Source organism: Saimiri boliviensis, chromosome 4 (assembly GCF_048565385.1).
Source record: "Saimiri boliviensis isolate mSaiBol1 chromosome 4, mSaiBol1.pri, whole genome shotgun sequence".
NCBI lineage: Eukaryota > Metazoa > Chordata > Mammalia > Primates > Cebidae > Saimiri > Saimiri boliviensis.
In genome coordinates, this window is record NC_133452.1 from 68467352 (window position 1) to 68492443 (window position 25092).

Consider the following 25092-nt stretch of genomic DNA (forward strand, 5'->3'; position numbering starts at 1 on the left):
TAAAAATTTGTTTTAGCAATGTTTTATAATTTTCAGTGTACAAGTCTTAGACTTCAGTTTAATTTATTCCTAGGTATTTTATTCTTTAGGTGTTATTGTAAATGAAATTTCTTTGTTAATACTCTCTTGGAATTCTCCATTGCTACTTTATAGATGTGAGACTGATTTTTAACCATTGATTTTGTATTCTATAATTTTGCTAAATTTGTTTTTTTGATCTAACAGGTTTTCTTGTGGAATTTTTAGTATTTTCTACATATAAGATTTTTTTTTCATGTATAGAGACAGTTTTACTTCCTTATTCTCAATTTTGAATGATTTTTTTCTTGTCTAATATCACTGGCTAGAACATCCAAGTAATATGTTTAATAGAAGTACCAAAAGTAGGCATCCTTGTCTTGGTTCTGATCTTAGGATAAAACTTGCAGTCATTAACCATTCAGATGGTAGCTGTGAGTTCTGTGCATCAGTAATGTTATTTTGTTCCTTTATTCTGTTAATTTGGTATATTGCAATGATAGGTTTTCATATGTTGAACAGTCTTTTCATTCCTGGGATAAATCCTACTTTGCTGAAGTATATAATCCTTTTAATTTGCTACTGAATTTGGTTTGCTAGTATTTTATTGACAATTTTTACATGTGTATTAAAAAAGAATAATAATGTCTTTTATAGATAGCTTTTCTTCCCACTAGTTATAAAGAAATTTTTTTTATTATACTTTAAGTTTTGGGGTACATGTGCAGAACATGCATGTCTGTTACATACAGATAATTTTTTTCTGGTTCAAGATCCTGTCCAGGATTGCATATTGTGTGAATTTATCCTGTCCATTTAGTTTCCTTTAATTTAGAACAGTTCTTTGATCTTATTTTGCCTTTCTGGATTTGACTTTGACATTTTTCAAAGAGCATATATTAATTATTTTGTAAAATGACTCCAAATTTGGGTTTGTCTATAGTTTCTTCATAATTAAGCCTTATTGGTTTTATAACAATAATACAACAGAAGTGACATTATGTCTTTCTTACTACCTTCATGTTATTGAATTTGTCCAGTATTGCTGACATTCATTTTTCTCCCTTGTTAAAGGTTATTTGCTCTAAGTTTCTCCATATAAAGTTATTATTTTCCCCTTTGCTTCTAATAAGGGAGGAGATACTTTTGTGACTAAATATACAGTTTCCTTCATCAAATTTTTACCCATTCATTTTATCATCTTTTGATGATTTTCTAAATCTGTCATTTTCCTCATCCCACTATATGTATGGAATAGCTTCCTTTCCCCTATTTATTAGTTTATATCTCTGTGGACTTTAATAATTTACATTTCTGTGAACTTCTTGAAAGTGTTAAAATGTGTAACTATACTATTTACTTTGGAGATAATATAAGCACAAATTTGGCCAGTGGAAGCCCCTTCGAGCTAGCTTCCGGTTTTTACCTTTTGGCACAATCGGATCCTCTAAGATCTAATTTTGTACTTTCCATTTCTCACACTTGGAATTAGCGATTTCTGCAAACAAAGCTGATCTCTTTAGTAGGGAAAGGTTTTATAAACTCTTTAGAAACAATGAAACTGTTATATTTTTGATTGAGATAGAGCCTTACTCTGTCACCCAGGCTAGAGTATAGTGGTGTGATCATAGCTCACTGCTGCCTCAAACTCCTGGGCTTCAAGCCACTTAAAACATCAGCCTCCCAAGTAGCTGGGACTACAGAAATTTACCACTGTGCCAGGTTTGTTTTTGTTTTTTGTTTTTTGTGGTTTTTTTTTTTTTTCATTTATTCTAGAGGTGGGGTCTCCCTTTGTTGCCCAGGCTAGTCTTAAACTCCTGGCCTCATGTGATCCTCCAGTCTAGGCTTCCCAAAGTGCTGGGATTAAAGGCATGAGCCACCTCCTGGCCTGTTTTATTTTTAAAATGAATATTTTTACCAATTTTTTTCCTAAAAATATTATTCAGTAAAATAAAAGGGATGATGAGAAACTTTTATCCAAGAGCAAATATAATTTTCAACAGTCCCTTTCTACTAGAAGATTTATTCCTATACCTGTAATATTTAGACTGCTTCAGGTTGCTCTGAGGTGCCACAGGAATTGCTGTCACGAGTTAGGATTAGAGAGAGGTGAGCTATTTGGAAGTAAGAAAAAAGATTTGGATCTCTCTCAGATCTTTATCAGTTGCTTTAATTTTTTTAAAAAATATGTTGAGCTGCTACAAGAGTTTTTTTGACAAATTCCATGGCTAAAATAAATTTTTAAACTGTTTCCCTACAGCATTAGTTTTTCATAATTTATATAAAGATTAGTAGTTTCTGTTCTGTGGTGATACTTAGTAGATTTAATTCACATATAGAGTCTCAATTTCATGTTTGTTACAGAAATGGGATTTGATTTGGTCATCTACTTTGTCATACATGCATTGGACCAAGCAAATCAGCAGTTTTCCCTTTTGGTCCTAAAATGCCAGCTTGAATGCTAATTGTATGTACTGAGTGAATACTAATAGCGTTTACTATATGGTTTCAAACATATTTTTTATTCCTTGAATAACTGTAATTCCTTTATTTTCTTAAATCAGGTATAAAGTATTTGTATATATAATAAGACAGACCTGTAACTGAAAATGCTGCCTCAACTCTACGTACCAGCACTGAGCCTGAAAGTAGAGGGTACATCTTTTCACAGCATTTCCACCCTCAGTGTTATTTTTTCTCACTAATTGTGAATTCCCTGCGTGTAGAGACTCTCACAATTCATACTGTCTTCACTATACAGAACGAAACTTGCACCTCTCAGTTTGTTGGTTTAGCTAAATGCTTTTTATATAAAAACCCGTAACAAAATCAAGTTTTTAATTTAAGTGCTTTTTTTTTTTTTTTTTTGAGACGGAGTTTCGCTCTTGTTACCCAGGCTGGAGTGCAATGGCGCGATCTCGGCTCACCGCAACCTCCGCCTTCTGGGTTCAGGCAATTCTGCCTGAGCCTCCTGAGTAGCTGGGATTACAGGCACGCGCCACCATGCCCAGCTGATTTTTTGTATTTTTAGTAGAGACGGGGTTTCACCATATTGACCAGGATGGTCTCGATCTAATGACCTCGTGATCCACCCACCTCGGCCTCCCAAAGTGCTGGGATTACAGGCTTGAGCCACCGTGCCCGACCTAACAAAATCAAGTTTTTAATTTAAGTGCTTTTAACATAAATAACAGTTATGAGTATATCAGAAACTTGTTACCATCAAATATAATATAAAGAAGATATACTCTATAGTCATATATATATATATCTATCTTTAATTCATATCATGATATAAATATTCTGTCATAATTTGAATCATTGCCAAAAATACTGTTGGGTTATATTATTTACTTAAAATGGATAATATTCTAAATTTTTTAAATTGTAGGTTATATTTATCAAATGTTACTTTTAACCTCTTCTGATCAGGACGCTAATAATTTTATTTCATAAAAATAGTATTTTAAAGATGATATTTAATAGATGATTATTATGTTGATTTTGTCATTAAATCTTCGAAAGCATTGTCAAGTTCTCCTAATCCCACTGCTTTTATTTAAAGATGAGAAAACTAATACTATGCCCAAAGTGAGATTTGCTTATGCCTGGGAATGGAGACTAGAACTTTGGCTTTTCACTTCGATTTCAAAGTTTTTTCCCTACCATAAAACTGATATTTTCATTTAACCACTAATTAAATTTTCATTTAATACCCTAAAGAGAGAAAATAATTCAGAGAATATGTTTACAAATTCCAATTGGAACAAAAGAAAAGAATAACTTTAAAACTTTTGACTGAAAAATCTGAGGCCTCAGGAAATTTTCAGTAGTGTGGGTGAAAGATCTTTATTTTTGTAATGATTTTAAGTTACCAAAATTTTTTTCAAGTTTCTAACTGGAGTTGATGTTCAAGTTGATACAACTTTGAAAATATACTAAACTGTATAGTCAAGCTAAGAACACTTTAGACCTGAAGCATTTACACATTTTAAAAAGTCATTTCTTCAGCAAATTATCTTTCGTGGATGTATGCTTTTTAGTATTGAAGAAGTATAAAGTATATAGAACTCGTCTAGTAACAAACCATGAAAAACCATCATTTATGAAAGACAAGATTGAGAACTGGTGATGTTTAGTTCCAGAAAATGAAAGTCATTCTGGAGATCTGATAGCTTCTAAGTATTAAAAGAATTGTTAAATGTAAAAAGAAGTGTAATTTTGTTTTCCTCTTGCCACAGAGAGATCAGTATTGGTCTTGGCCCCAGTGAATGGGAAATTTAGCAAACAAATCTGGGGTGAATGGCTGTAAAACAACTAAACCTTGTTCTACCAAATGGATCACTTTCCATGCGCCAGGCTTCTTCCTAGTGTTTGTAATTACTGTTTGTTGTTCTCACAGCACCCTTGTAAGACAGATACCATTATCTCCATCTTACAGATTAAAATTGAAGCACAGGTGAACTTGCCCAAGTTTATCTAGTATATAAATGCTGAGCTATGATTTGAATGTAGGTCTGCTTGATTCTTAAACATTGCTGATATTCATCACAAGTCTGTGTGTTGTATAGATTAGTCTGGCATCAGGTAAGAATTTGTAAGTTAGTCTAGATTGCTAAGAAATTTTTTCAAAACAAAAATATATATATATTTAAATTTGTATAAGTAATTATGAGCAAGTAAAATTAACATGTTCAATTATGTTTGTATATTATAAATATCAAATAATTATAATCTATGCTCAAGAAAATGTTAAGGTGTAAAATACACATTTCTGTATAGCATTATAATATTAGATTATTTATGTTTATAAATCTAAGTTGCAAAAGTGAATTCATATCTCAGATTAATTGAATGTGTAAATGTTTATAGTACACATATAAAATGGCCTAATTAAGAATGTATAGAAAATGGATTAAAGCATCAGTTGGATGACATAAATTATATTACTTCTAGAAAAAATACATATGCTTAAGAAAACATTGTTTTCATTAAACGAAAGACAGTAAAGGGGAAATGTATTAAAAATATTTACTGTTTTAAAATTTCATACTTAAACTGTACTTTTTGTTCTATTTTGAGGGTACTAATATTTCAGAGACTGCTGAAATAAAACTCTTATGTTTCTAAATACATTGTACAATATCGTGCTATATTGGTGAATTGATTGTAATATAATATTTTGTATAGTTGGCTTAAAATATGACTACTTTTATTTTTGCTGTCATGGTACGTAGCGTACACTAAGTTGTCTGGTTTTTTAAATTATTATACATTTGAAAACAAGTATCTTTTTAGGAAATATAAAGTATTGTTGATTTCTTTTAATAAAATATAGCAGTTAAAGCTCTCCACAACTCAAACATACAAGCTGATAAATATTAAAATGATTTTAAGTGAAATTTATAAGAAATTTGTTCTAAATATAATTCAGTAATGATAACCCAAATCTATTTATCACTTAAAAGCTTGGGTTTCTTGAAAAGAGCTGCAGATACTCAGCGTGAGAGTCCCTCACTGGCTCTGAACTGCCAACTGTAGATCTAATTACTTAGCTTGGAGCTGTGGAACCACATCTCTCTATTGTGATTACTTGCCTTGGCTTATTTACATAACTTCACGAAAGAAGACTAGTCAGTGAATTGCACAGTCTTATATAGCTACAGCAGCATAAATTAACCCTATTTGAGGTAACTTATATTTTCATGGCATATCTAATAAATGTTTAGCTATGTCTTTGAAGAAAATACATGTGGTTTAGTAATTTAATTGGTTGCCAGGAATATCTAATAATAAATGCTGGTTGTTAAATGCAAATTGATACATTCATGATTAATAGAGGATTTTAACGATTATCATTTTAATCCCTATTTTTAGTGAATGATAGTCTTATTGATGTAAGCTAAATGTATTAAGGTCATTTTTTTTTTAACCTTTGCCCAAAGTAAAGATGCTTTATTCCTCTTCAGTAGTACATTACAATTGGCCCTCCATAGCCATGGGTTCTACATTTGTGGATTCAACAACTTCACATGGAAAATATTTGAGGAAAAAAAGAATGGTTGCATCTGTATTGAACATGTAGACTTTTTTTCTTGTCATTATCCACTAAACAATACAGCATAATAACAATTTACAAGGCATTTACATTGTATTAGATATTATTAAGATATGAAATAACGTATACAGAAGGATGTGCACAGATTAAATGCAAATACTACACAATTTTATATAAGGGTCTTAAGCATTTGGTATCCACAGGGTGTCCTAAAACCAGTCTTCTATGGCTATCAAGGGAAGACTGTATTTTGGTTAATAAATCTGATTATTTTTTAATGTAGGTAGCTTTGATTTAGAAATCAGTTTTGACCTCGACGTCCAGAATTTTTATAAGCTATCTTTTAGAATCGCTCATAAGTCATTTCTTTTTTAAATCGTAAATTTTACACCTTGCAATAGCACTGAAATATGCATACAGGTATTTCTACGGCAGTATCAAAAGACTAATCAGCAGCAATTTTAGTTTATTAAATATCAATGGGTGGTTTGCTGTTAAATTTAAATAAAACTATCCATGAAAATTAATTATTGAGTAAATGGAAATTTGCTTGTTATCTCATATTTTAATAAAGGTATGAATGAAATGTATTAACTCAGCCTACAAGCTATTATAAACTTTTAAACTGAAATCTCTGCCGAAAAATAGTCTTAGTGAAAACTGACCATTTTTAACATTGTAATTTCAGCACTATTTATTGAGTGTCCACTGATTGGACAATAGCAGGAAGGGTGGTATGTAGCCCTCAAAATTAGCAAAATGTAAGCCCTGCCCTCAGGCAGCATTCAAGGAAGACATACACCTTGATGGAAAGAAAGGCTACTTTCAAGTTATAGCTCTTCCTTCAATGCTGCCTGAGAATGTCGAATCTGAGATGAACTCCCTTTTCTGCTTCTGAATGAGTGGCAAATTATTAAAATCCTCTGAGCTTTAGTTTTTTCTTCTGTAAAATACTAATACAATTACCTAAAATACTAATACAAATACAGTTAACCACCCGTGTGGTTAACAGTAAGATAACATGTGTATTGTACCTAGTAATGGGACTAGCACCATCGTAAGACACAATAAATGGTGTCTTTTATTATTAGTCCTAACATTGGGGTGAGCTATGTACAGCTTATGATTACACAAGGTGCAAGTATGAAAAAGTAATTAATTTTTCCTGGCGAGATTGGAGAAAGATCATTAGAGCTGGGTGTTGCAGGTTTATAGAATTTATACAGATGGAGTTGGCAGGAGGACTAAGTGAAAAACATGGCTAAAGGCCTAGAACAATACAAATGGATGAAGGTTTTAAGCAACAGGAAAAGCTCAAAGAGATAACACCCAAGGGGCCAATAATGAAGAACTTTAGAGTGTTATGACCTTTAAAATCAAGTACTTTGCCATCTTTGAGAGGGAGAATCCTAATTAATTTCTAGATTATTGTATTTACTGATTTTTGGTTACTTCCTCTTACAGTTGTTCATGTAATGAATGGTGGCTTCTGTGTTCATCATCTTCCTAGACTCCCCTTTACCATATAATTAGATATAAGCTCCAGAAGCACAGGGACCAGCCCATTGTGTGTCCTCAGTGCCTGTCACATAATTGTTGGATGATCACAGACTAGCAGAGGAGCTAAGTCAAGCACCAAAATAGTTAAAAAGGAAAGATAGGCAGTGATAAATACTTAAGAAAGAGGCATCTGAGCACTTGTATCCGGAGGCATCCAGGAAAAACTGTGTAATCATAATAGTAGCGTTCATCTTCTCCATGTAAGTATGAGAGTTTCTTTTTTATTTATTTTCTTAAATGAAAATATATGAAAAATGTATAAACTTTTCAGGTAATTCAGTAGCCAGAAGACTGTATCTTAAAATGTTTAAAATGTTGAAATCTAAGATTTTTTAAAATAAGATCTATCTCAAATATTCATACTAACTCAGTTTACTCAGCGATACATACCTAAATGCTTTCTTGCTCATTTTCGTTTTTTATAAAAGAATCAAGAGCTCCTCTTTGTTTGTTTTTTTAATAACTCCACCCTTTAAAATTATCCTGTCTTCTGTCCTATACTTACAATTTTAAGATTGTCTTTAGGTTTTTTTCAATGGTTTATGTACTTTTAAAAAATATTTCTTCAAGTCATATTTTTTGACCATGTGATATGTATTCTTTTATTAAAATCAGTATTGTTTTAAACTATGATGGCCTTTCTTTATTAAGCTTAAAATAACTTCTCTAACATAAAAATAATTTTTCAGGTATTTCTTTTAGTTTTTTTTTTTTTTTTTTTTTTTCTGAGCCTTGAAATGAATGATTTCCTATATCTTAGTACATAATTTTGTATCAGGTTATGTTTCACCTTTCCAGGTGATATTTTTGTCCACATTTTTATTTCTACAAGAAGTCTGTATAGACCACCATATGAATTTGCTCTCTTCTATGTAACTTGGAACATATGGATACTTTCCCTTGAACTGCTATTGATTTCTTCTGCTAGGTCATTGTCTCTTTTTTTTTTTTTTTTTTTTTTCATTGTAAAAAAAACTCTCAAAACTTATTTTCCAGTACCTTAGCAATGGAAATATAGTCCTTTTTTTTTTTTTAATTGCATTTTAGGTTTTGGGGTACATGTGAAGAACATGCAAGATTGTTGCATAGGTACACACATAGCAGTGTGGTTTGCTGCCTTCCATCCCCTCACCTGTATCTGTCATTTCTCCCCATGCTATCTCTTCCCACCTACCCACCCCCCGCCCCTCCCCCATTTCCCCCCAACGGACCCCAGTGTGTAATGCTCCCCTCCCTGTGTCCATATGTTCTCATTGTTCAACACCCGCCTATGAGTGCGAATATACGGTGTTTGATTTTCTGCTCTTGTGTCAGTTTGCTGAGAATGATGATTTCCAGGTTCATCCATGTCCCTACAAAGGATGTGAACTCATCTTTTTTGATGGCTGCGTAATATTCCATGGTGTATATGTACCACATTTTCCCTATCCAGTCTATCATCGTTGGGCATTTGGGTTGGTTCCAGGTCTTTGCTATTGTAAACAGTGCTGCAATGAACATTCGTGTGCACGTGTCCTTGTAGTAGAATGATTTATAATCCTTTGGATATATACCCAGTAATGGGATTGCTGGGTCAAATGGGATTTCTATTTTTAGGTCCTTGAGGAATCGCCACACTGTCTTCCACAATGGTTGAATTAATTTACATTCCCACCAACAGTGTAAAAGTGTTCCTATTTCTCCACATCCTCTCCAGCATCTGTTGTTTCCCGATTTTTTAATGATCACCATTCTAACTGGTGTGAGATGGTAATCTCAATGTGGTTTTGATTTGCATTTCTCTGATGACCAGTGATGATGAGCATTTTTTCATATGTTTGTTGGCCTCCTGTATGTCTTCTTTTGTAAAGTTATCTGTTCATATCCTTCGCTCATTTTTGAATGGGCTTGTTTGTTTTTTTCTTGTAGATCTGCTTTAGTTCTTTGTAAATTCTGGATATCAGCCCCTTGTCAGATGGGTAGGCTGCAAAACTTTTTTCCCATTCTGTTGGTTGCCGATTCACTCTACTGACTGTTTCTTTTGCCGTGCAGAAGCTGCGGAGTTTGATTAGGTCCCATTTGTCTATTTTGGCTTTTGTTGCCATTGCTTTTGGCGTTTTGGTCATGAAGTCCTTGCCTACACCTATGTCCTGAATGGTTTTGCCTAGATTTTCTTGTAAGGTTTTTATGGTATTAGGTCTGATGTTTAAGTCTTTAATCCATCTGGAGTTAATTTTGGTGTAAGGTGTCAGGAAGGGGTCCTGTTTCTGCTTTCTGCACATGGCTAGCCAGTTTTCCCAACACCATTTATTAAACAGGGAGTCCTTTCCCCATTGCTTGTTTTTGTCAGGTTTGTCGAAGATCAGATGGTTGCAGGTATGTTGTATTTCCTCTGAGGCCTCTGTTCTGTTCCATTGGTCTATATCTCTGTTTTGGTACCAGTACCATGCTGTTTTGATTACTGTAGCCTTGTAGTATAGTTTGAAGTCTGGTAGTGTGATGCCTCCTGCTTTGTTCTTTTTGCTTAGAATTGACTTGGCTATGCGGGCTCTCTTTTGGTTCCATATGAAGTTTAAGGTGTTTTTTTCCAGTTCTGTGAAGAAGGTCATTGGTAGCTTGACGGGAATAGCGTTGAATCTGTAAATTACTTTGGGCAGTATGGCCATTTTCACGATGTTGATTCTTCCTAACCATGAACATGGAATGTTTCTCCATCTGTCTGTATCCTCTCTTATTTCGTTGAGCAATGGCTTGTAGTTTTCCTTGAAGAGGTCCTTTACGTTCCTTGTTAGTTGTATTCCTAGGTACTTTATTCTCTTTGTAGCAATTGTGAATGGCAGTTCGTTCTTGATTTGGCTCTCTTGAAGTCTATTACTGGTGTATAGGAATGCTTGTGATTTTTGCACATTGATTTTGTATCCTGAGACTTTGCTGAAGTTGTTTATCAGTTTCAGGAGATTTTGGGCTGAGATGATGGGGTCTTCCAGATGTACAATCATGTCATCTGCAAATAGAGACAATTTGATTTCCTCCTTTCCAATTTGGATACCCTTTATTTCTTTTTCTTGCCTGATTGCTCTGGCTAGAACTTCCAGTACTATATTGAATAGGAGTGGTGAGTGAGGGCATCCTTGTCTAGTGCCAGATTTCAAAGGGAATGCTTCCAGTTTTTGCCCATTCAGTATGATATTGGCTGTTGGTTTGTCGTAAATAGCTTTTATTGTTTTGAGATACGTTCCATCAATACCTAGTTTATTGAGGGTTTTTAGCATAAAGGGTTGTTGAATTTTGTCAAAAGCCTTCTCTGCATCAATCGAGATAATCGTGGTTTTTGTCTTTGGTTCTGTTTATGTGGTGGATTACGTTTATGGACTTGCGTATGTTGAACCAGCCTTGCATCCCCGGGATGAATCCTACTTGATCATGGTGGATGAGCTTTTTGATATGCTGTTGCAATCGGTTTGCCAGTATTTCATTGAAGACTTTTGCATCTATGTTCATCATGGATATTGGCCTGAAATTTTCTTTTCTTGTTGAGTCTCTGCCAGGTTTTGGTATCAGGCTGATGTTTGTCTCGTAAAATGATTTGGGAAGGATTCCCTCTTTTTGGATTGTCTGGAATAGTTTCAGAAGGAATGGTATCAGCTCCTCTTTGTATGTCTGGTAGAATTCAGCTGTGAACCCATCTGGACCTGGGCTTTTTTTGGGTGGTAGGCTCTTTATTGCTGCCTCGACTTCAGACCATGTTATTGGTCTATTCAGGGTTTCGGCTTCTTCCAGGTTTAGGCTTGGGAGGTTGCAGGTGTCCAGGAATTTATCCATTTCTTCCAGGTTTACTAGTTTATGTGCATAGAGTTGTTTGTAATAATCTCTGATGATTGTTTGGATTTCTGTGGAATCTGTGGTGATATCCCCTTTATCGTTTTTTATTGCATCAATTTGGTTATTCTCTCTTTTCTTTTTTATTAATCTGGCTAGTGGTCTGTCTATTTGGTTGATCTTTTCAAAAAACCAGCTCCTGGATTTATTGATTTTTTGAAGAGTTTTTTGTGTCTCTATTTCCTTCAGTTCTGCTCTGATCTTAGTTATTTCCTGTCTTCTGCTAGGTTTTGAGTTTTTTTGATCTTGCTCCTCTAGCTCTTTCAATTTTGATGATAGGGTGTCAATTTTCGATCTCTCCTTTCTTCTCATGTGGGCACTCATTGCTATATATTTTCCTCTAGAGACTGCTTTAAATGTGTCCCAGAGATTCTGGTATGTTGTGTCTTCATTCTCATTGGTTTCGAAGAACATCTTTATTTCTGCCTTCATTTCATTGTTTATCCAGTCAACATTCAAGAGCAAGTTATTCAGTTTCCATGAAGCTGTGCGGTTCTCAGTTAGTTTCTGCATTCTGAGTTCTAACTCGATTGCACTGTGGTCTGAGAGACTGTTTATTATGATTTTTGTTCTTTTGCATTTGCTGAGGAGTGATTTATTGCCAATTATGTGGTCAATTTTAGAGTAGGTGTGATGTGGTGCTGAGAAGAATGTATATTCTGTGGATTTGGGGTGGAGAGTTCTGTAAATGTCTATTAGGTTTGCTTGTTCCAGGTCTGTATTCAGGTCCTGGATATCCTTGTTGATTTTCTGTCTGGTTGATCTGTCTAATATTGACAATGGGGTGTTAAAGTCTCCCACTATTATTGTATGGGAGTCTAAGTCTCTTTGTAAGTCATTAAGAACTTGCCTTATGTATCTGGGTACTCCTGTATTGGGTGCGTATATATTTAGGACCGTTAGCTCTTCTTGTTGCAGTGATTCTTTTACCATTATGTAATGTCCTTCTTTGTCTCTTTTGATCTTTGTTGCTTTAAAGTCTATTTTATCAGAGATGAGAATTGCAACTCCTGCCTTTTTTTGCTCTCCATTTGCTTGGTAGATCTTCCTCCATCCCTTTATTTTGAGCCTTTGTGTATCCTTTCATGTAAGATGGGTTTCCTGGATACAGCACACTGATGGGTTTTGGCTTTTTATCCAATTTGCCAGTCTGTGTCTTTTGATTGGGGCATTTAGTCCATTGACATTTAGGGATAGTATTGTTATGTGTGAATTTGATACTGTCATTTTGATGCTACCTGGCTGTTTTGTTGGTTAGTTGATGCAGATTCTTGATTGTGTTGATGATGCTCTTTTACCATTTGGTGTGTTTTTGGAGTGGCTGGTACTGGTTGTTCCTTTATATGTGTAGAGCCTCTTTCAGGAGTTCTTGTAGAGCAGGTTTGGTGGTGATGAAATCTCTGAGTGCTTGCTTGTTCACTAAGGATTTTATTTTTCCTTCACTTATGAAGCTTAGTTTGGCTGGATAGGAGATTCTGGGTTGAAAGTTCTTGTCTTTAAGGATGTTGAATATTGGCCCCCAATCTCTTCTGGCTTGTAGGGTTTCTGCTGAGAGATCTGCTGTGAGTCTAATGGGCTTCCCTTTGTGGGTAACCCGACCTTTCTCTCTGGCTGCCCTTAGCATTTTCTCTTTCATTTCAACCCTGGTGAATCTGACGATTATGTGCCTTGGGGTTGCTCTTCTTGAGGAATATCTTTGTGGTGTTCTCTGTATTTCCTGGATTTGAATATTGGTCTGCCTTGCTAGGTTAGGGAAGTTTTCCTGGATAATATCCTGAAGAGTATTTTCCAGCTTGGATTCATTCTCTTCCTCACATTCAGGTACACCTATCAGACGTAGATTAGGTCTTTTCACATAGTCCCACATTTCTTGAAGATTTTGTTCATTCCTTTTTGCGCTTTTTTTCTCTGTTCTTGCCTTCTCTTTTTATTTCATTGAGTTGATCTTCCACCTCTGATATCCTTTCTTCTGCTTGGTCAATTCGGCTGTTGAAGCTTGTGCATGCTTCACGAAGTTCTCGTGTTGCGTTTTTCAGCTCCATCAATTCACTTATACGCTGTCCATTCTCGTCAGCAGTTCGTCCAATCTTTTTTCAAGGTTCCTATTTTCTTTGCGTTGGGTTAGAACATGTTCTTTTAGCTCACTGTAGTTTCTTACTACCCACCTTCTGAAGTCTGATTCTGTCATTTCATCACCCTCCTTCTCCATCCGGTCTGGTTCCCTTGCTGGTGAGGAGTTGTGATCCCTTTTAGGAGGAGAGGTGTTCTGGTTTTGGGAGTTTTCATCCTTTTTGCGCTGGTTTCTTCCCATTTTTGTGGGTTTATCCACCTGTTGTCTGTCTCTGTCCCAGGGAGTTGGAGCTTTATGAGTTTCCGTTGCAATACTGCCTTTTTTAAAATTTTTCTTTCAGGTCTGACCCGCCCAGCTAGCAGCACCCCTAGCCACTGCCTGCCCGCAGGGGCTTTGCTGAGCTGCTGTGGGCTCCGCCCAGCTGCCCTGAGGTCTTCCCTGTAGTCCTTTATATATGTGGGTAGTTAGAACTGTCTCGGCAATGGTGGCCCCGCCTCTGTTATGGGGGACTCTCTCTGTTGTGGCAGGTTGCCTCGGCAATGGCGGGTTGCCTCGGCAACGGCAGCCTGCCTCTGTAGTGGTGGAGAGTCTCAGTAATGGCGGAAGCCCCTCCCCCACAGAGCCAGACCGTCCTGGTTCAGCTGTGCTTGGTTTGAAGGACTCAACCCAGAGGGTTCCCAGTTACTGTTTTTGTTTTCGTTGTTGGGGGTGGAGGGGTGGGACCAACCGAGCCTGATCACCTGGCTCCCTGACTCAGAGTCTTTTCTTTTAAGTTGAAGGACCCCGTGTTCCAGTCGCTTGTTGAAAAGGCGCTGGGATCTCCAGTGCTGCGACTCATGGAGTCGGCTCGAACTGCGGCGCCGGCTCCTCGCGGATTTTTTGCCTAGGAATCTCCTGGCCTGACTCGCTATTTCAGATGAGTGGGGAACTCTGCAGTCTCAGGGCTCTGCTTGCCAGCTAAGAGGGCTCCCAGACCAGTGGCTTTCGTACGGAGAACCGCAGCAACAGGGAGTGGTTACAGCAGCCGCGGGGGCAGAATCAGCCCCGCGGGGGCCAAAACAGCCGCACCGGCTGGGACTGCGACGCTGGCGACCCCTCTGCCTGGGTATCTCCTGGTCTGTGGGCAATAAGAGTTCGTCTGGAAATGCGGCGTCCACTCACCCTCTGCACTTTCACTGGGAGCTGAAGTCCTGAGCTGTTCTTAGGCGGCCATCTTCCCAGCATTCTTTTTTTTTTTTTTTTTACCTAAAGCATTTCTAGGTAAACTGAAGCATAAATTCACCACTTAGACCACAAGTTTTACCATCACCCTTTTAATTGCATTGTTAAATATGTGTTTTTTAATGCTTTTTACGATAAACCTCATAGCAATAAAATAGCCATAGCAAATATACTTATCTTAATACCATAGTGTATTATGAATATATTATTATAACCTCATTGTTATGAATTATTTTTTCTGTTCAATATAGTTTATATATTTAATTATGAAAACTATTAAAGACTTGCTTCAATGGGTAAGACAAACGATACAAGACATACAAAGAAAAAATTGTCTTTTTATTCTGTCTCCCCATCCCCCACCAAGCTGTTTTCATTTTGTGAGATAACTAATTTGGAGGGTGTCCATATTTCTGTTTTCAGACATACATATTTACATACATACTCCTTAGAATACAACAGCACACTCAGGATAATATGGAAATTTTTCTTCAACTTGATATTTTTTCACTTAGTAGTAGATTATGGACGTGTGTGTGTGTGTGAGAGAGAGAGAGAGAGAGAGAGAGAAGGACAAAGCAGGATCCATCTCTGTTTACACCCACCATTGTGTTTTTAGAGCCACACAGTGTTAGTGAAGTTAAAAATACTTTCATATGTTTATGACTATTTTAACTTTCTTGTTTGTGAATTTCCCAGAAGCGATAGAGAAAAATGCTGATAGATTTAAGTACAGAAAAAATGAACTATTTCTGTATTGAATAAGATACCAAAAATAAAAATCAAAAGATAAAGCACAGAGTAGGACAAAATATTCACAATACAGAAAAAGGCAAAGTATACTGTCATACAAAGAGGACCAACAAATTGGTAAGAAAAGAATAAAGCCCCAAAATAAAACAGATTATATTCAGAATAGAGACATAGTTCAATAAGTAGTCTTATATACTTTGACTTAGCTATTCCACTTCTATGAATGCATTCAACAGATATATTCACAAGCATATAAAATCACTTGTGTACAGAATTATTTATTACATTGCTTTTAATAACAAAAGATTGGAAATAACATAAATGCCCATCAAACAAGGACTAGTTATTAGAAATAAGTTTTGGTGTTTTTATGTAATGGAATACTATGCAACTGTAAAATATAAATGAGGAAACTATACTGATGTGAGAAGGCCTCAAGACAATATGGTTCAGTGAAAAAGGAAAGAACAATGTGTGTAATCTACTACCGTATGGTGAAAAGGGATTAAAATTATGAATTTTTAGTTGTTTAAATATGTGCATAAACTCAAAGAAGAGGTTACAGTGGCTACTAGGGTAGAGGGAAGGGTGGTAAACATACTGTGTACATTTTTATACTTTCTGATTTTGAAGTATGTAAATATGTTACCCTGTCAAAAAATTAATACAGTGTATTGAATTTCATAAGGAGCAGAATTGTATTCCAATAAACAACTGCTCACATTTATTAATCACTTACTATGTACCATACACTATTGTAAATGCTTTGCTTATATTGTCTCATTTCTCAGAACAACCCCAAAATAAAAATTATTTTTAAAAGCAGAAATTGCCATTATTAGATGTAATGGGTTAGTGTGTTTGATTGGGCTCAACGTGTTATATTTACTTAAGATACGTTTAGTATTTACTGTATGCCAGGCTCCTTGCTCGGTACTGATAAGTCAGATAACTAAATATGTAAAGTTATTTGATAGAGGAAGTACTAGAAGAGTAATAATGTCAGATGACCTGTGTGTCTTCAGCTGGCTAGCACTGTGATCTAAAACTGTAATGACTTGTAGTGTCTAACTATGGATGATTCATGGATCTACAGCATACAGAATGAAACCTTTTAAAATTGTATCTACCTGATAATACAAATGTGGTAATGTAATCACAGCAACAGAAGCTATTCTGTGCCTACATGCTCTCATGGGATATAAATAAATATATCTGAAATATATCTGTAGTGGCATTCCCATTCAGAGCATACAACACAGAAAATAATTTGACTATTTTCTCACTTCTTCAGAAGATGGTATTTGCCAGAACTATTGTAAATGCACAGAGCAAAAACTAATAATTTTTTTTAACTTACACTGAATGTCTTAATACAGGATTCTCCGATTTTAACTTGCATCAAAATAACTTGGAGGGCCTATTAAAGGAGATGGCTGGGCCCCACCCTCAGAGTTTCTGACTCAGGGACACTGCTGCTGCTGGTCAGGGAACCACATACTTTTATATCACTATTTATGTAGGTCATTAGGGCTTAATTCTCTTGAAGAACTTGGGTTAAGAAAGTTGAGAAGAACTAAGAGCAAGACAGATAAATGGCTGTGCTGGTTAGAAAGAAACCGCAGGATATGAACCTCCCTACCCCAATCCTCAACTTTTACGAGAGCCAATGACATATGTACCACATAATATAAAACATCATTTCTCAGCCACATTTTTCTGTGGGACATCTATCTGCCATATTGTATCTTTTTCAGATATTTTCATTCTCGGTTTTATTTCTTAGCAGAATTCCTAGAAAAGAGGGTTTGATTCAAGATTTCACATAAAATATTTCTACTGATTTTTTTATTCTTAGTTCATTATTCACAAACCCGTTACAAAGATTGCTAAAGGGGAAAGTGTTTTAAATTGTTCTGTGTGATGTTAAATACACGTACGCACAGGCACATATGCATGTAAATGAGTACTAAATAGGTGTGTAGTTGTCAATTTATAACAATTGTATACTGGTCTATTTAGTCTTTAAGGCAAAATTAAATTTGCTTATGTTTATATCCCTAATAATTGTGCTAATTCTTACCAGTTATAACAGAGGTTCTCAAAGTTCCTGGACAAGAATATTAGCATCTTGGATCTCCTTAGAAATGCAATCTCTTGACTTGCCCCAGACCTACATAGTCAGGAAGGGGATTGGGGAAAACAGCAACAATCTTGTTTTTTAACTAGCCTGCCAGGTGATTTTGAAGCTTTCTAAAATTTTAGAGCTACTATTTTACTAAACACAGTGTTTTCCCTTACATTATATCCTTTGATTCTTATAGTAATCCTGAGATACATTGTAACCGTTTATATGTGTTCCGGGGGAAATAAGAATTGAAGAGATTAAATAATTTATTCTAATTCACACTGATATTTAGCAGTATTCCGAAGAAGAATTTTCAGGTCTTTGTCAGATAATATGTCTTTCTTTCCTTTGAATACACCCTGAAACAGTATGTGTTACTTAAGCATTCCAACTTTTTAAATTTTTATTATCTAAGTTTTTACTCTTTTATTAATTTTAATCAGTATCTCATGTAAAGAACACGTTCTTTGACAAGTCAAGTAACAGGACCAGACTCAAATTTATGTACTTTTTTTCCCCCAAGTATAGGATGGTTCCATCATATATTTTAAAAATAAATGGCTTTTGCAGTTTATGACCACATTCTGTCTACTTTTGTTTCTATGTGAAATTTTCCGTAATAAAAATAAAACAATATGAAAAAATGGCTTCTGATATTAAAAATAAGTATATAAAATATTTTAAATGCATAGCCTAAAAAAACTCAAATAAAAGTATAATTGGTTTTATAAAACAGTCTAAATTTGCCATCATTATTGACTTAACCTTACTATTCTGTTGTTATTTTAGTGACACTTACCAATTTAACTGCTGCTCAGTTACTAAAAAGTGTTTCTAAGATTAATTTGGAGTTATTTCTGTCAAATGAAACAATACTGTCCTCTTTATTACTTGAAATTTTCATGAGTCTAAGTTAATTAACCAAATTAGCAAACCATAAAATCAGATGTGTTTATAGAGACCCAAAACCTTGTAATGACTTCAACTGAAGCTTCAACATAGGAAATTTTTACTAAGAAAAAAGTTTATGTTACTTAACACAACATGATGGATCCTTTAATAAAAAGAAATTGTTACTTTAAGTTGTAACTAATATTTCTCTTGGCTGCAGTAGAAAATATTTGCAAAATGAAAAGTTAACAGGACTGAAATAATTAATGAAGATTTAGGTCACATTTTATTTTCCCTTATGTTCTCCGTATATGCTATTTCAACAGGATTTACATAATGTGGCATTTGAATTATGGAGAATAGAAATCTGGTAGCATTATAAAACCCGGGCCCATCTGGGAAATAATCTTGGGGCTGTATTAGTTATATAAAATACCTTAAAATTTCCTGATATTTCGTCTGTGTAGGTAAATAATGATATTATTAACGGGTTTCATAAAACATCTTTATAGTGCTGGTTTTATTTATTTTACCTTTTAACCCTGTTTGAACTTCAGAGAAGAAAAGTGGGTGGTAATTATTAACTAATTTCACACAGTAGTGCAGTGGTCATCTCAATAGTTGATTCAATTTCTAGACCCCACCCTTAGATATTCTTACTCAGCTGATATTAAAAGAGGACCCAGAATCTATTTTAATAAGCACCAGCAATGATTTGGATGTAGTAGTCCCTAGGTCTCAGTGTGAGAAACCTTAGAAGAGAATGTACTCCTTCAGGCTAACATACTAAAAATAACAAAATTAAATATTCCAAATACGATTGTAACCTCTTTTATGCAGCTTTAACCTTGGAGCAATAGGAATGATTATCGTATTTTCTCCCCATAACAGTAATGTACGAATTTAGAGTCTTGAGACATAGTTATCATAGTACGTACTAAGCACTTAGTACAGACAGTACTTGGCACATAGTGGGAACTGCATAAATATCTTGGGATGGATGTATGAAGGAAACCAAGTAGCTCCATGTTTAGAGTTCCCACGTTGTCCACATGCTATCTTCTCTTTGATTCAGCTGTGTAAGTTATGTGTACAGTTTTATCTTCCCCCTTACATTGTACAGGTTTTTCATGGAAGGGACCATGTCTTGTCTATGTTCATTTCTATTTTTAACTCTTTTACACATACATGCCCAGTAAGTAGTTATCAAGTAAAAAATGTTTTGTGATTATTTAATTCATCATACTAGATTCTCATCTCCATGAGGGCGGGGGCCTTGTCTCTCATTTTCATGGCAGTTTTACCTGGACTTGGTAGTTACTGCATGCTCAGAAACATGAATGAACGAACGAATTAACAAAACAATAAGTAACTTCATTTTAATTCAGATTTTCTTAAAATTTAATTTTGGGGGTTAATGAGGTTTTCTGTGGGGTAAAATTTATTTTTATATAAGAGGAAAAAAAATCTGCCTTACCCTTTAAGAAGAAACTCACAGTGGAAATGTCCCTACCATCTGCAAGAGATAGAAAGAATTTGACAAATTCTGAACTGGTGAAGCTTCAGCAGGGCATTATTGTAACAGTTTTCTATCTTAGCATAAATAGTTTATATCAGTCATTATGAAAATATCACAATTTAAACCTACGTGCAGTTCTTAACGTCCTATTAAGTAAAGATGTTTTTCCATGAAAGCTTGAGAGCCTATCAAAATTCAAAAGATTTGTTTTTCTTTAGTCGAAAAATAAATAAGGAAAACAGAACGTTCCAGTACCTACAAAACTTTCTGAAATAAATTCTATTAGTGTACTCTTTTTAAAATATTCTTATGATTATATTTCTTTTCAAAACATATCAGTATCAGTAAATAATTTAGAGCTCTGATAAAGTATGAAATCTCAAGGTTTATGCCCTTGGTAACAGTAACTAGCTGATTAAATTTCTCTTGACGACTTGCAGTACTTTTTATTTTTCTCTAAACATTTTGGTTTTGCTGTTGTTGTTTTGTTTTGAGGAATTTCTTATCCTCTCCAAATTAATCTTTTCTCCTTTGCTTTCAGTGTACCATAAAAGAATATTGGTTATTTACGCATTCCTGTTTCTTGAATGATTGTTACCTGAGATTTTACTGTGAATTTTAATCAGCATCTCATATGTGGAACACTTACGTTGACCAGTTTATAGACATAAGATTACTGTGGCTTAAATATAGAGATATATCTACAGAGGAATAGATACCTTCGTGTCACCCTGTCTCCTTTCTGGTCCCATCGCAGACCTCATTCCCCTTTGTAGTTTTGTTAGTCCTCAAAATGATCCTCTTTTACTTAGGTCAGCTCACATGAGCCTATCACTTCCCTGACTAGAAACAGTTCTTGAATATCCTCCTAAATGTGTAGCCTGCAAAAAACATCAGTTTTAGCTTCCAGAAAAATGTAAGTAAGAGAGGAGTATCGGGGAGATACTGAGAAGAGGGGCAAGGATTAGGACAAGTTGCCTCAAGTAACTCAACCAGGGTGATTCCAGAGACTTAGATGTGTGAGCCTGGTAGAAAGCAGGGGCTAGAGGAACTTGTCTTTAAGTCATTTACTGCACCCACACTTACTGTCTTTAGATTGTATACTCCAGATGGTGAACAATGTCAAAGTGGTATAAAGTTGCTTTTTCTCACACCAGAAAAACTGAAAAAGATCGGTAGTCTATATGAAAAAATTATTTTTATCATACTAATGGCTGTTTGGGAACACAGGTTGAGCTGATTGTGAGGGAAGGTAGAGGCCAAAGAAGAAACTTCACAGAGGAAAGAAGGCAGGTACTGACAGGCAGCAAAGGCAGGCTGCTAAACACTCCCTTATTCTCTTCAGCTGTGTTCATACTCTGCATGGTGACTATCCCTGAAAATGCATTTTTTTCTCATTTCTCCTTGACACAGTATCCAGACACACCTCTTTCCCCTAATTCAGATATCCTCAGTCACTTCATGAATAATTCCACAGGAAGGCTTGCCACACAGAGAATTCCAGGTATTTCTATAGAAGTATTTCTATCTCCAGCAGTCCCCTAACTTTTGTATTTTAAATGATTGTTCTTAGACATGATTTTGTCCAAGGAAGAGTTTTCTTTATTGTTTTCAATTTCTTGAAACATCTTTATGGTACTGGAAATTTCATTGAATGTAGTAATCTTCCAATGAGAAAGCTCTCAAATATTTTTGTACGCTGTTTCTATAATAAATGACTCTGATAATGAATTATATGTTCAAAAGAGAAACATACAAATTAGACTCCAAATTTTATAGACTCCGTAGACTTCTATCAACTTATAAGCTAAATTTTATTTAACTTGCCTTTTTCCTATATACACTTTGTTCTAAAATAAGGATATGTTGGAGAATTCATAAATTTGTGACTTTGTTTTGAAAAATTAATAGTTGCTTATGTGGAATGGTTTTTAGGCTACTATTAAGCAGTAATTTAATTAACTGGAATATTAAATAAACTGCTTTCCTTTTTTTCAGGTGATGGTGTTTGTACATGCTCGAAATGCCACTGTAAGAACAGCTATGTCTCTAATAGAAAGAGCAAAAAATTGTGGTCAGATTTCCTTCTTTTCTCCTACCCAAGGACGTGAATATGCACTTGCAGAAAAACAGGTAGGAAACAAAGAATATGAGAACTAAAGCATATAACATGCCACATATACCAGGTATTTTATATGTGAAAGATCCACCGTCTCAATTTCCAAGAAGTTAATTTTACAGATGTATGTTATTATAATCTTGAATTGTTTCTTGACTTAATGATCTTTTATTAAAAAGTTTCACTGCATGATGTAACACTTATCATTCCTTTCTATATGGTTATAATTGAAATGTTTAGTCCTGCTCTTTAAAATATAGTTAAAATATAAAATGCAGCTAAATTTCATATCCTATGTTAATATCTAATGGGTTTATTATTGTACCTTTAAAGAATTAATAACTTTTTTAATTTCTCAGTTTTGATTTCTAAGGTTAATATTGACAGATATAACCTAAATAAATAAGGCTTTTTTTTTTTTTAAAGCAATGTAAAGGAATTTTGAGCCAAAAAGTTTGAAAACAGCTGCCTTGTTCCTCAACGTACACATGCTCAAAAGACCAGAAGGTCTTGGGATCAGCTGCATCCCTGTTAGAAAGGATACCTTTAGGCCCCAATCCAGACTCACCAAACCAGAATCTGAATTTTAACTAGATCCTTAGGTGATTTTCTGCACACTACAGTTTCACAAGCACTCCTCTAGGTAATTTGAGTATTGGTAGTATCTTAAGATTTATATCCGGTTTTATTTAATTATATCAGATAATTATTTAGATCAAGATTGGGCAAATTGAGGCCTGATGACCAAAGATCTCTACCTGTTTTATAATTAAAGTTTTATTAGAATGTAAACATACCAATTTATTTATTGTCTGGCTCTTTTTTTGCACTACCAGAGAAGAATAGAGTCATTGTGATAGCTACTGTAAATTACTTTCAGTTTCTTTGCAGAAAAATCATGTTGACTCCTGATTTTAAGCTATGAAAATAAATTATGAAATAAAAAAACTTGGCATAAAATAATAGTAACTTCAGATTTTTTATATATATAAAATATAAGATTTAACTGATTAGTCACTGAACAGCTGCTAGCCACCAGACATTGTATTATGCACTTTCATATTTATTATCCTAGTAAAATATATTTAATTATTATAACTGTACTATAAATTTTACCATTTTATATTGATATTTTAAATTCTATGTGGAGCTGATGTCAGTTGTTTGGACATCAGAGTCCCTTTCAATTTAGAACTACAAAATTTATTCATTTTCTATAGTAAAAACTATAGAAATGTTTATTACATAACATTTATTGTACAGCTTTGTGTCCTTCCAATTGTTTATTAATCATTAATTTATGAGTCTTTGAAAAGTCAAGTTGGTATTCATAAGTCCTGTTTCATTTCTTTGGAAATATGAAACAACTCTATGCTGTTTAAAAGCCAAGCCTTGAGAGCCACCTTGTGGATTTCTGGTTTCTTCATTCATCTCAATTCTGAGAACTTTCTCTAATGTAAATAATGCAGGTTTATTGTTTGATTATTGTTACTGTAGTGTTTAACATTTATTAAGTGCTCACTAGTTTCAGGCATCGTTTTTATTACTTTATATAACTCATTAAATTCTTAAAACCTATGATATTGCTGGTATTATCCCTTGATATAGGGTATGTGTAAATCAAATATAGCATGAAATATTCTAGAACATATTATAATAATTTATATGGAGAGATTTTCAAATGATGTTTATTTAAGGCAATGTCACTGAGCACAAATTCACAGATCACTATACTGAGAGAAGAGTAACAGAGAAATGAAAAGTTTTAATACAATTGGGTAGACTTGAAAATCCCTAGTCATTTTTATTATACCTTTTTTATATTTCTATTGTACTTGATTTTTATCGTGATCTAATATTATTGGATTTTTTTTCAAGAAGAATGAATTGCACACATATTTATTAAGAACATTGTCCTATTCACCATTATATTCCCAGCCTTTCATAGAGTATTTGTTGGATAGTAGGTATCCCAGAATTACTTTTCTTCTTTGCTTTTATTCCTCTGAGACTGACATTATAATAGATGTTTCACTTTAGTTTTCTTTTCTGATCTGCATGATTGTGCCGTTCTTTATGATTCTTATTCTCATTTTACAGATAAGGAAACTAAAACTGAGAAAGTAAATAATTTTCACAGAGAATCTCATATTAAGTAGTGAAGACGTGATTTGAGCCAGTCTGACGCCAAAGTCCAGTGTTCACTACATTATGTCCTGTTTGTTCAAAAACAGACAGATCAAATCCAATCTGGGACTTTCTGAAGACCTTAGGACATGGAGTCTTTTTTGTTTTTGCTTTTTTAATAAAGTAGAAGAACATTTCTTCATAACTATATCCCTCACTTCTCCTAAAGAGAGGCTTTAAAAAGTGAACCCCTCCACAGTGCATATTATAACAAAAGATAAAAGATCATCTTTCTCAATGTTTTCTCCGAGCTCTAAAATTTAAGAGTATTCTTCTTGTGCTAGTAGTACATTCCTTCATATTTCTTGAAGTGCCTTTGAACTTAAATGATATTAACATTCTAGCAGTTTCAAGGAAGCTATTATTGTTATGGTAGGAGACATTTCTTCCCATGTTTTTGAAAAATGGGAAATTAAGAACCCAAAACATTAAAATTTAATTAGAAGGTAAATTTGCTATGGTTGTATATAGAAATTTAGCCTCATGCCTCCTGTTATATAGCTAAATCCCTACTGTGCCACAGTGATGCTTTACCCCTAAGTGTTTAGATGATCACCTCAATTCCTGACTTACTAAGATCTTTAAAAGCACTTCTTTACAGTTTCATTCAATAAAGTATAATTTTATTTGTATAAATAACAAACAAAACCCCATAAAGAAAATCCTCCCTTTCCCTGTATGTGTGTGTGTGTGCACATGTGCATGTAAT

At 34.5% G+C, this 25092-nt stretch overlaps 1 protein-coding gene across 2 annotated transcripts in view; it reads left to right on the top strand.

Moving 5' to 3' along the window:
* The window catches only part of ASCC3 (activating signal cointegrator 1 complex subunit 3), a 337355-nt gene that overhangs the window by 137580 nt on the left and 174683 nt on the right, over positions 1-25092 (top strand). For both annotated transcript variants that reach the window (XM_074397671.1, XM_003922908.4), the window contains exon 14: positions 22076-22210. In XM_074397671.1, coding sequence (XP_074253772.1) covers positions 22076-22210 — 135 coding nt within the window. The remainder of the gene's footprint in view (positions 1-22075; positions 22211-25092) is intronic.